At 39.6% G+C, this 12,725-nt stretch overlaps 1 protein-coding gene across 1 annotated transcript in view; it reads left to right on the top strand.

Annotated features, from left to right (window-relative positions):
- Positions 1-937: 937 nt before the first annotated feature.
- Positions 938-12,725, top strand: part of DENND6A (DENN domain containing 6A) — a 28,773-nt gene continuing 16,985 nt past the window's right edge. Inside the window, exons 1-8 of the mRNA XM_088134205.1 lie at positions 938-1,337; positions 3,820-3,858; positions 3,936-3,978; positions 7,164-7,276; positions 8,250-8,330; positions 10,166-10,271; positions 10,579-10,658; positions 11,491-11,553. Of these exons, the coding sequence (XP_087990331.1) occupies positions 1,149-1,337; positions 3,820-3,858; positions 3,936-3,978; positions 7,164-7,276; positions 8,250-8,330; positions 10,166-10,271; positions 10,579-10,658; positions 11,491-11,553 (714 nt within the window). The 5' untranslated portion in view covers positions 938-1,148. The remainder of the gene's footprint in view (positions 1,338-3,819; positions 3,859-3,935; positions 3,979-7,163; positions 7,277-8,249; positions 8,331-10,165; positions 10,272-10,578; positions 10,659-11,490; positions 11,554-12,725) is intronic.

Here is a 12,725-nt window from a genome sequence, read left to right as displayed (position 1 = left end):
TAATGTTACGTATGCTGCTTGAGCTCCCACAGGAAAAATGAGATATAAATCAACCAAACGTCTAGGCGTATTTTAGCCCAATGGATTGTCTGAGCCATGCCATTATAATTAGTTTATGGTTCAGTGTGCCATGGGAACCTAGAAAATTGAGTTTATTGAATAAACCAAGGATAAGGGTACCATGTAAATGGCTTTGCACTAAGCCAGTTTTAATCTATGTTTGATGAAACTGAGCCATAAACATGGTTTAGAAATTGATGGCTATGTTCATGCAGCAATATAAGCAAAAACCAGACAGATAAATGACTCATCTAACACAAGTGTATCATATTTTAATTACCTTCTGAAAAAATTAACTGTATTATGTAAGGACTGAGTAAGTGGGTAGTAAATAATCTTCAGCAAATGTGGCTTTTAGCCACCCAAAACCATTTTCTGTGCACGTGAATGCTGTGGCTGTGATTCTGATGCGTTTTACCGAATGAAGCCTAGAAGACAACACGGTACTTAATTACAGCACCACACTTCATCCAAGCAGAGAAAAATTCTTTCCCTCTTAGAAGCATCAGAAGAGTGGAGAGGGGAAGTCTGCCTCGCTGCGGAGGACTAAACCAAACGTCGGGATCCTCCAAGCTGAAGTACCAATGCCTCTGATTTAAGAAACATTTGGAAACCCACACGCTCTGGACTGAAGTCAAACGGGATGCCGAAACAAAAGGAGCTTTCCGTGCCTCCATAGCACATTGCTGTTTCCCAAGAACCTTCCATTCCATAAATATCACGTTCCATACCCAGAAGAGGGGAGGGGGGGAAGTACCCTTCGCATCCTCCCTTTGCATCACACGGGCTCAGAAGCTTCCTTTCCTCCGCGCAACTGTACATTAGTCCCCTCCCTTCGCTCCATTCCCCCTCATTGCTAATTTGGACTCTTCCATTTCCCTCCCCTCGAGTCGCTGTGGATTTTCCCACAGAGAGTGGGGGAGGCGGCGGCGGCCCCAGAGAGACGTGGGTCATGTGGTCTTTCTTCCCCTTGAACTGGGGCTAGAAGTGGCGCTGCCGCGTCTTAAATTGCGGACGAGAGGAGCTCGGCCGGTGCAGAGACTGCGGCGGCGGCGGCCGGAGCCGCCGGTGCAACGCTGTTGAGCGCCATGTCGCTGCAGAAGCCGGCCGATGGCGGAAGCGGAGGACTGGCGGGTTCCCCGGAGGCGGAGGAGCCCGAAGATGGCTCGCCCGGTCGGTGCTTGCCGCCGCCGGTGCTGCCCTGGGACCGTTTCTCGGCCTGGTTGCACTGCGTGTGCGTGGTGGGCTTCGATCTGGAGCTTGGCCAGGCTGTGGAGGTGAGTGACGCGCCGCACCGCGCCGCGGGGGCTGCGTTGGGCAACCCGCCCGCGCAAGCCCGTCCTCGGCCAGGCAGGATGTCCTGCTCTGCGGAACAGCGGCGCTTCCTTCGCCTGCGGGCTGCGCAAATGTTGCCCCGGGAAGGAACCGGGACCCGCTGTGCTTCTATCGGATGCGGACCGCTCAGGCGGCGCTGAACAGTTGTGGTGCGTTGCGGGGGAGAGGCATCCGGAGGCTCGCTCTTCTCCCCCGCTTTTGTGTAGCAAACAACCGGCGCAGGAATGCCGCGGCGTTTTTCCTACCTGCGGAACTGAAAGGGCAGCGAGGGCCACTTCCACTTCGTGTGGAAAGTTAAAAGAGGAAAAAAGCTTGCCATTGAGTGATCAGCGACACTTCTGGCTAGGGTTTTCATTTGCAAGTCTTTAATACAAGGATTGTTTGCCTGGAAAATAAGCGGAACGGCCTTTGAAATTTATCTCATTTCTCCCCCTTCTAAAGAGCTTGAGGCAAGTTATGTAACATTGATTTATTTATATGGCTTTTTGTCTAAATGTGGTGCCCGAAATGGCTGTAATTTTTAGAAGGTGACATCCCTAAGAACCTGCTTGAAGGGCTCCACACATTGGATGTCATCGCTGATGGTTATTCCACAGTTAATGTTTGCTTAGTAAGGCTGCCAGATATGAAGATATGTACGGTATATGTTTAAATTTCCAGGACAAGCAGAGCAATCACAGGGGCAGCAGTTTGTAGGTCTCGCTTTTCTTCTGTATGTCACTGTACGGTGTATTTGCTGAATTGTGTGCCTTCCTGTGCTAAATAGTGTAAGGCAGTGTTGTCCAAACTTGGCCACTTTAAGATGAGTGGACTTCAACTACCAGAATTCCCCAGCCAGCCATGGGAATTCTGGGAGTTGAAGTCCACTCATCTTAAAGTGGCCAAGTTTGGACAACACTGGTGTAAGGGATAAGAATAGCCAAGGAAGACTAAAACAGAGGTAGACATGAAAATGGAAGATAATGCGGGACCTGAATGAATCGGTTGCACATGAATTGCCTTGAAACCACATTGAAAGTATAATGTTCTATATCTAGCTATATGTATGAAGCTAATCACCATTTGTGATTTATACTGGGTGGGTTTTGTATTCCAAATGAAGAGTCATTGTGTATGGGGCTGTGAGTTAAATATGAATCAGCTGTAATCAGACCAGTTAATTTTCACATTTAGAGCTTACTTAGAAGGTTGTATCAAACATGTGTTTGCTCTGGGCAGGCCTAGTTGGAAATAAAACCATGGCTTTTCTTGCTGAAAAAGAATCGAGATAAAGGGTAATTTTATGCAATGCAGCATAGTGTTGATAGACTTACATTTAATATACATCTAATCTTGCCATTCTCATCTGCCATGGTCTCTAGTTGTGAGAGGCCCCCATAGATTTGTGTTACCTATTGGAAAATCTGTGTGTTTTCTCACACTAGTGATATCACTGTAAGATTGTAGTACTGTAGTGTTTTCTAACCTGATGCCCTCCAAATATGTAAGCTTTCAATTACTGTAATTTCCAACCAGATACTAAATGCTGAATAGATTAGTTAGCCTCAAATTTTTCACTCTAAAGAGGATAAACAGCTGAAGAAATCATAACCCAGTATCAAGTGTTCTATAGCTCTAAGATCTGTTTAAAGAAAAAGGAATTGCAACATGTGTTTACTAAATAAACTTTAAGTTTGAGTTTAATAAAATTATGAGCATCTTGTGATTACAGATCACAATCTTAATGTCTTCATAACAGCCTTTTTTCAACAGCATTCATTAACACAGTTTTTTGGCATTAAGTAGCCTAGGACACAAGTTGGTGAGCATTTGGATTTGATGGGCACATTTGGAATTTCCCATGCATATTATAACTAGTGCCAGAAAACTAATCTATGAGGGTTGCTCTAGCCAGTCCCCGGATCCTCCTTATTTCCCCAGCTTGCTTTTGCTTTTCTTATGGACAGGAGGGTACACTTCCCAAAAAGAGCAATGGACTTCAGCCACCCATCATTTTTTAAAACTGCTTGGGGCCCAAGTTGGAATAAAAGATATTTTTATAAATCAAAAGGACACTAGAGGTTTATACATGAGAGGCGTGGCAGTTTCTCACTTTTTTTCAAAATACTATAATGGTAAAATGTTACTCTGTGTTAGGAAGCCAATTAAATTAGGTTATAAAAACTTTTAAGCATGCCAGGTTTTTATCTGATGTGATTATTGTTGGAACTGCTTGGGGAAAAAATAATTAGGAAAAGTCTTATTGAGTGCACTCAGTGTTGAATATGTAGTGTCTGTGAATTAGCAATAGAGGTTAGAAGTACGTGTGCTACTTTTGGGGAATAATGTGGCCCCAGTCAAGTTGGTGCCTAGCCCTGTGTGCTATGTGCAAAATTAATAGAGCACCTATTTTCCTCAACTAATGAAAACTCTGATTATTTACAGGTAATATATCCGCAGCATTCAAAACTTACGGATAAAGAGGTGAGTAAAAGCATTAAAAAGACATTTATAAAATATATTTTCCCCTCCAAAATGTAACTTCTATTTTTCTCCCCTAGAAAACCAATATTTGCTATTTGTCTTTCCCAGATTCCAATTCAGGTAATCAGATATGTATGTTACTTACATGTATATTTGTATGTATAAAATAAAATATTTCTGTTTAGCGAGAACTGTGCAATGAATAGCTATTTTTATTATATTTCAGTTTTATTAAGTGAAATATGAAGTGTGTGATAAGTACATTTTTGCCTGAGCACTTCACAAAGAGTCAGAACCTAGGAAGATGTTGGGTTAGAAGGTTTAATTGGATACTAGGACTGTGCAAAATATTTGGAAGTGGAATTTCTCCACAACTGCTTGAAGTATTCAGATGGCTGCATTTCTCAAAGGTTCAGGGTCACAGCTTTGAAACCTTCTCCAGCAGAAGTGCCTTCTGTGCATGAACGTGTCTGCCCTGAAGACCTGGAAAGGGCCTCAAAAAGGCCATGCTGAGCTTCTGAGAAGTGTTGCAGCCTCAGTACTCCAAGCAAGAAATTTTGAGAAATACTTTGCTTGCTTCAGAAGCTTCCTCTAAATGCATCACATAGGGGCTTTTAAAGTGGGGCTTTAATTGCCCTCTTGCACCTGTCATTTTGATTTCATTGACCCTCCCCCGGTCCCCCCTGCCCTGCACTGCAGATATCCTAGACTCAAAGTTTGCAGCTTTAATATGCTAGGCTGCTAGCACAATCCTGTGTATACATATTCAGAAGGAAGTCCTATTGCAGTCGGTGACATTTGCTCCTAAGTGCACGTGCATAGTATTGGAAATTTCTTAAATCCATTCCCATAAAAATAGAATCAATCTGCATTGGGAGAAAGAGCCCTACAGATATCTTAATTATTAGAAATCACTTAGCAAAAGTTTTAAATTGCATGCTCCTGGTGCACATGAAAAGAAACTTCTTGAAGTATTTGTGATGGTAGAACATGGAATTTTACATGGTGAATTGTTTGCAGTTGTTGGCTCTAACTGATTACAAACCGCAACTATGAGATTATTCCATATTTTGTACAATAAATTTCTTAATTTTCATTGTAGAGTAGGTATATATTTAAGCCATCTATTTACAGTTTGTTTGGCTGCTTCAACTACCTTAAATTTAGTAAGGTGGCTGTACAGTTTTGAGGGCAACACATATAACATTACAAAGGATAGTTAAGAATGTGGGCATCCATAGGAAGCAAATGGGGAGAAACAAGTTACGTGTGTGAGATCACATCATCACACAAATGCTGTGAGTCGCTTGCGTCATCCTTTTGGCATAATCATGTGGACACCAGTGGCTAAGAATATTTAATAATATTCAAAAGGATTCAGATTCATCTCTAGCCCAGGGCAGCAGTTTAGGTTGGGATCTAAGTATAAGGCTGCATAAAGTTACTTAGATGAAACTAATATGTTTATAAATTACTGAATGTATTAAAATGTTTTTTTTTAAAGGTAAAATGCTTGTCAGTTGTTACAAATGCTTTGCACTGTTTGCCTGGAATACAGGTTACAGGATTTTCTTTTTGTCAGCAATTTGGTAAATATTATCTATGCTGTTCTTCTTAATTTTTCAAAAATAAAAGGAGTCATAATCTTCACTACCATTAGTGGAATTTCTAAGGCAAGGGCTTAGAATACGCCTGAGAGGTTTTGGCTTGGCTTGGACTCTGAGTCCATAAAATGTTCCATCACAAAATGTTTCAAAGTCAGAGTGTAGGAATTAATTATTTTGTATACTACTATATAAGCATTCTGCCTTGGTCCCAGCTATGTTGCAATTCCTTAATGGCATTTAGAACATCTATATGTTACTTCAGAGAAAGGTATTTTTTTCTGTAGTCTACTTACCAGAAATACTTTAGACAGAGTTTGTTTTTTGGATTAAAATTGGTTGCTCAAATATATTGGATATATATGAATCAATTTGAATGATAATGATTTAATGAGATTTCAGAATACTTGATCAAATTATAACTCCCCACTGGCTTATTGTCATACCTTTCCTAGGTATTTATGACGACAGTTTAAACTAATTATTTCATTCTTGTGGAAAAAAAGTTGCTAAACTGGGATTTCTTTTTTAAGATGATTGCTTTTGTTAAGAATCAAATTACTTATATTACAGTTTTAGAGAAAGGAAAAACATTTTGGATCAGCTTAATGCTGAAGAAAGAGAAATGCCTGATTTTTACCTTGTCTTTTCAAGTTTAGTATGGTTAGAATTTGATATAAATAGGGGATTCTTAAATATGGAAATCTGTGGAACAATAAGTAGTATAAACCTATAGTGTGAATTTTGATAACTGAACTTACATCATGAGCTTTTGGATGGAATATATGCAATTTTCTTGTAGCCTTTTGAATATTAAAAAATATCTTGGTATTTTTTGAAACCTCGTCTGGTGACATGTGTATGGGTTCCCAGTTTCTTCTGATTTGAAATAAAGTTGAAATCACATTAGATTTAAAATGGTGCCTTGAAAGCTTTTGATGTAAAGCTTGCATCTGCAATGGTTTTAATTGGCAACCCAAATTCACTAGCTTTTACAGATTCTTCTTAAATCATCTAGGCAGAATGGGACAGGTAGTCATACCATATTAGCACTAGGCAGAACAATAGCCAGAATTAGGGCAGCAACGCTGATTACTGTCTCAGGCATTAAAATGAGGATCATTAGCCCTCTTTCAACCAGCTTGCTTGGGTTTCCTTTAGATGCTAACTATCTCCAACAAGGCAGAAAAAGTGGAATTCCCCATAGGAAGGCAGAAGAGTATGAACTGGTGGCAGCCTGAATGTGCATGCATGTATTCTCTTGGCAGCAGAGGTGTCCAGAATGTTTTTTTTTAATAATGTGGACTGCACATAAAAAACAGGGAACGCTTTAATCACACCATTGTGGTGGCCATCTTGACTTTTTTGATTATAATCTGTGGACACCCGTGCTTGGCAGAGCAGCAGCCAAAGTATTTGATTGTGTTTATTCAGTAAGAAAAGACAGCATCATACTTGGACTGGCCAAGTAGAGAGTCTTCCAGCAGAAAACATCATAGTTTGCTTCATCAGCCTTTCTCAATGTAAGTACTGTAGGTTTGATTTCTGTGCATGCAATCACCAGAAGAGATAGAATTGTGCTTGGCCTTTAGGGAGCGTTTTAAAAAATACTAATATTTGTTAGAAGCACCTGCTCTTTTTAAATATTACCAATTCAATATAGTACTTTGCTGTTTATCTCCTCTTTCCTTTTTGGCTTAGGTTGCCTTGGAAACACACAATTTTGTTTTAGGTTTCGGCAGTCTTCTAGCAGAAAGCTTTCGTGGCACTGTTTGCTGGATCAGTTGGACAGAGATCTACCGATTTACTTGAAGGTTGGGAAAGTAGGATATTTTATCTTGTTCAGACATGATAGTGCCTTTCTAATTCTAACAGACAGTTATTATTGTGATGGTACTTAATGGTGAAATTGTACGTTTTGTTCCTTATAAGACATTGCTTAGTGCTCTGCTAGTGTTGTCCTGTATCACGTGGCCAATAACACTGCAAACTCTTCTAATGAAGAACATATTAATTATCCTTTCTGTTGAAATAGTAATCATTAAAACAGCTTTAATTGTGTCTAGAATTATTCTTTTGGAACCTGGTTATAATGTTGCTACATCCAGCTGTTTCAGACGTCAGGGAGCCCTTTGTCCCCGAACTTTGCAGACGATTCTGGGAAGTATTGTGTTCCATTTGGTACTAGGACATACCCAACACATTCAGATGCTTGCAAACTATAATGGGGAAAAGGTCAAAACACTTGTGTTTACCATTTAATAGCTACCAGAAATTGCACATCAAAACTTTAGGGCAGTGCAGTCTTCTTCAGTATAATGCTTTCTAGATAGATTATCTAAAGGTGATAGTTGTTGTTGTCCAAAATACCTACAGAATAAATTAAATGGTTAGAAAATTCTTTTTTTTCTTTGTCATAGAGATTTTTCATAGGTGACATAATACTGTGACAGGTTGCAGATAATCTGTATCATGGGTCTCATTCTTCTGTATATATCAAGGATGTTGAGACGTAAAGTATATAAAATATAGACTAATTGTGTAGGGAATGTTGTAGTATAATTGTAGAAATGTTAGCTCCTATATTATAATAGGTTTCTTCATTTTCATATGCATGGTCTAGATGTGTTTGATGACATGTTTACAGTGACATCATATCTGAAAATGTAAACATCCTGAATAATCCTCCTGTGATTTCAATCAAAATTTTTTAAAGATCACCTGCTAAGCACTCAGCATTATTCAGAAAGTATTCAGTATTTTGGAACGTTTTCTTTTTCTTTACAGAAGGATCCTGCATATTTTTATGGATATGTATATTTCAGACAAGTACAAGACAAGACATTAAAGCGAGGTTACTTCCAGAAGGTAATTTAGTTTTAGCTGAATTGTTCATGGTTGTCTTCTAAATATACTTAGGCAGAAAAAGTAAGCTCCATTTAAATCAGTGGAAAATGTTTCCATATTCACTCAATCTTAAACACATTACATGGACTAATCTGAAAGGCCAGAATACATAAACCACAATGCTATCTGCAGTACATGGTGATTTGCGTTATAGAAAATGAAATTAGGTATCCATAAGCAAAATAAGTGGCAGCCAGTTTGGTGCAGTGGTTAAGGCATCAGGCTAGAAACCAGGAGACTGTGAGTTCTAGTCCCACCTTAGGTACAAAGCCAGTTGGTGACTTTGGGCCAGTCACTCTCTCTCAGCCCTCAGAAGAAGGCAAAGGCAAACCACTTCTGAAATATTGCCAAGAAAACTGCAGGGACTAGTCCAGGCAGTCACCAGGAGTCAACACTGACTCAGGCACCAAAAAAAAAAAAAAAAAAGGCAAAACAAACAGATTGCCTTATCCATTGTTCTGTTCTGCAGTTGTCATTCTTTTCAGATATGAAGCTGACTTTATCAAAAAATGTATGGACCACACGTTAGCTGAGGTGACTTAGTGGGCACCTTAACATATGTGCCCCTTCCCAAAGAAGTCCATGGGTTCCCCAAATTAAATAAAGAATATTTTAAAAATGTATTTGTTTAAAAAATAGCTGAACTCTTGTGAGATCACCTAATTTTAATGTTTCCACTTGAATCACATTGGGAAATGTCCACCTAATTAGCTTATTAAGTCTGCTTGTGAATATATCCCCCTTAGAAGTAAATGCATACAGGTAGTCCTTGGGTTACGTCCATTCATTCAGCGACTGTTCAGAGTTATGATGGTACTGAAAATGGGGGACTTACAACTGGCCCTCGGAGTTTGGGCAATTGCAGAGTCTTTGTGGTCACGTGTTTACGACCTGGATGCTGAGCGCCCGGCTTGTAATTACAATATTGCAGTGAGCCGCTGTCATGTGATCATGATTTCCGACATTCCCTGCCAGCTTCTCACAAGCAAAGTCAATGGGGAAGCCAGTTGGAAGTTGCGGTCATGTGAGGTCCTCACTTAACAACCTGTATGGTTCTCGCTTAATGACGGCAATGTCTGGAATGCTGTCGCTAAACAATGTGGTCACATGACATCACACTTTATGACTGTGTCACTTAGCGATGACAGTTCTATTCCCAATTGCCATCGTAAGCCGAGGACTACCTGTATAGGCTTTCAAATGTGTGTTGCATAAAAAGAAAAATATACTTAAAGTGTTAGTGAAGGGGAAAGCAACTGAAGAGGGGCAAATTGCATGGGAAAACAGTGGCAGGATTCAGATGTCATTCTAAGCTTTACATATTTGGCTTGGATTTGGCTTAATATTTCATGTGAATCCTGCCATTGCAGGTTGTAATCCATGATTTATGGCTTAACATAACAGGATACTATAGTCATTGTGGCTTATTCAACAAAACCATGGCTTAGTACAGTCACTGAACCCAGCTACTCAGCTGGGGAAAAGCACTCATCTTTCTTTCTGATTTTCTGTGCCAAATTGTATCCCTAACCATCAGAAATTCAGTAAGGGTGTTTACATACAAATGTTTGTAATGTGTAGTCTACATAGTAGTTGCATTATTATGAATCAAGACTATTCCTATTTTTTATATTCTGTAAAAAAAAATCTCAGTGCTAACTATGCCTAGAGTGTTTTGAGTTAGATGGGCTATATAATAAACAAATATATGAATTTAGTGAGGAACTAATACATTACTTAATATAAATTGTAGTGGTTTTGGGTGAACTAATCAAATTATTTTGCTTCTCTTGTAGTCTTTAGTTCTGATCAGCAAGCTGCCTTATATCCACTTATTTAATACTGTGCTTGGACAAATTGCACCTGAATATTTTGAGAAAAATGAACCTTTCTTGGAAGCAGGTTGGTAATATTGATGGTTTGGTGATACTGTTATATTTTCAAAATGCATAAGATTAATTGCAGTCTAAAATCTGTGAATTGTAGTGGAAGAGCACTGTGACTTTGACTTCAAAATTGCTATCTCAGATTTATCAGTTGAGGAGGATGGTGTTGCCAGTTTGTCAGCTGTTCCAGATCAGAACTGATACTATCAGGTGAACCTGAATAGATTTAATTCAGTGGATAAATCTTTTTATTCACAGATGTTAGGGAGCACTGTTATAAAGGTCTTCTGTGTACAAATCTAATTGCTGCTCCTCTGCTTTAGCTTGTAGTGATGTTGATCGATGGCCACTGCCGGTCCCAGGGAAAACTCTCTATTTACCTATTATGGGCATTGTAATGAAGGTAATTTTAAACTTTGTCCATTCTTGTTTGTTGTTTGAGTTCAGCCAACGATGTCTGTTTTTTGTATATAATATATTTCTTATATATAATAGTATCAACTTTAAAAAAAAAAAAGCCTTAGTCCTATAAATGTGTATTTATTTCATACTTGCACAAGTGAGAGAGGAAAAGAATACCTAATGGAGAGCTAGATATAGGTAAAATTCTTAAGGAATAATGTGTTCTATAAATCAATCGTTTTTGTTCTATTTAGACCTGTCATTTAAAAAGATGCATTTGTTTGCCTCTGTAGGATGTATGGAGTCTACTCTAGTTGAGCACTAAATTTAACTGGTCACTGTGGGAGAGACTTAAGCATGCAAATGAGTTCTTACTGGACTGTGCAATGGCATCTGATATTGTTAGTAGTTATTCAGCTGATTTTTGTATGAGACTTTTATGAGTTCATTTAAGCAGAACATTTCCCTTGTTCTTCAACAACTTAAATAGGTGTTTCAGTTGGTACTGCTGGATTTTTATTTCTAGTTGACTCTTGCAGAGATTGCAGGTTTCTCACAGGGCTAGCACTTACAGATTGTAACTTTAACAACAACATGAATTATTTTAGTTATTTCAGTAGGATTTATTCTCTCTCTCTCATACCCCCACACCCATACACAGACATATATATGTGAGGGAAGAACTATTTAAAGCGGTATATTTTCACAGATGTAAATCTGGCAAAATATTGCTATCTGAAGTAATTAATGTCTTAAGGCTAACTAAAGTTAACATTTGGGATGATTAGTATTCTGAATGATGTATGCATAGCTTATTATGTTTCTTTTCTCAGGTGCGGATTCCTACCTGCCACGACAAGCCTGGAACAACCCAAGTATTACAGTCGATGCACCAGGTAGCTCACTAGCAGATTAACGCTCCCTCAGTACAAAGATCTAACTTCAAACATTTCATTTCCTAGCGTGTTAATCCAAGTTCTCAAGTATATTTTGTTAAGTAAACAAATGAAATTATATAGGTGTGAGAAATAGAAAGTGAAAGCTTATAAATTTTTTGGGTGGAGATAAATCAGAGAATGCTAGTTAATATTATAATATTTGCCAAAACAAGTTGCTCTGTCAACCATGAGCCTTGGGAGATGAAGCAAGGAGGCATTTCAGTGTAAGCAAACAGAAGCTATTCAGCTTCAAAGGATGACTGATGATGCCAGGGGGAGCCCAAGTGGGGTAACTTCCCTGGAGGTCACTGCCCAGCAGATGGGCTGTGTCCCTAGAGAGAGGACTAAGCTAGAAGAATGGGGAAGGGAGAGAAAATTGGTTAGTTTTCCCTTCTCCTTTTTGGAATGGCACGATAGAGGGGAGCTGGAAGGCTGGGCTGACTGCAGTGCAGCTGTGGTCGGTCGGAGTCAACAGCTGGCCATGCCTGCAGAAAACAGGCAGAGCAGCAGCTGCCCCAGCTAAAGAGAGGCAGCGGCAGAGCATAACGGAGTGCAATCAGTGGGTGAAGGAGGCTGGGAGTAAGGAGTAGCAGGGACAAGAAATGATACTGAGAGAGGCCTTGGGTGGAAGCAGCAGAAGCCAGGAGGTATGGCTGGAGTAGCAGCAGCTAGTATTGTCTGCTACAGCACCAAGGGGCAAGAAAGGATCAAACCAGACTGAATCAAAGGGATCAAGATAGCCTGTAGAGACACAGGATAAGAAGGTGACAGGTAGCTTTCTTTTATAATAGAAAACAGTATGGCACAGTATATCATTTTGTGTGTTGTTTGTTTAATCAGGACTGTTCATTAATAGGACTTAAATGAAGCTCAGACCACATTTTGATCAGAGGGCTGCAGGATTACAGATGGCTATAAAGGACTCTCAAACCTTCTCTCATCATAGAATCATGGGGTTGGAAGGGACCTTGGAGATGTTCTAGTCCAACCCCTTGCCCAATGCAGGAATCCTCAGACCATCCCAGACAGAGGCTGTCCAATCTTTTCTTGAAAATCTCCAGTGATGGAGCACCCACAACTTCAGGAGGCTAGCTTAATAGCTCTCACAATCAGGAAATTCCTCCTTAATT

The sequence above is a fragment of the Python bivittatus genome, unplaced genomic scaffold (genome assembly GCF_059951505.1).
Source record: "Python bivittatus isolate LINGU-HERP-01145 unplaced genomic scaffold, Pbiv_v1 ctg000080_np1212, whole genome shotgun sequence".
Taxonomy (NCBI): Eukaryota; Metazoa; Chordata; class Lepidosauria; order Squamata; family Pythonidae; genus Python; species Python bivittatus.
This window is presented reverse-complemented; position numbering and strand designations above follow the sequence as displayed.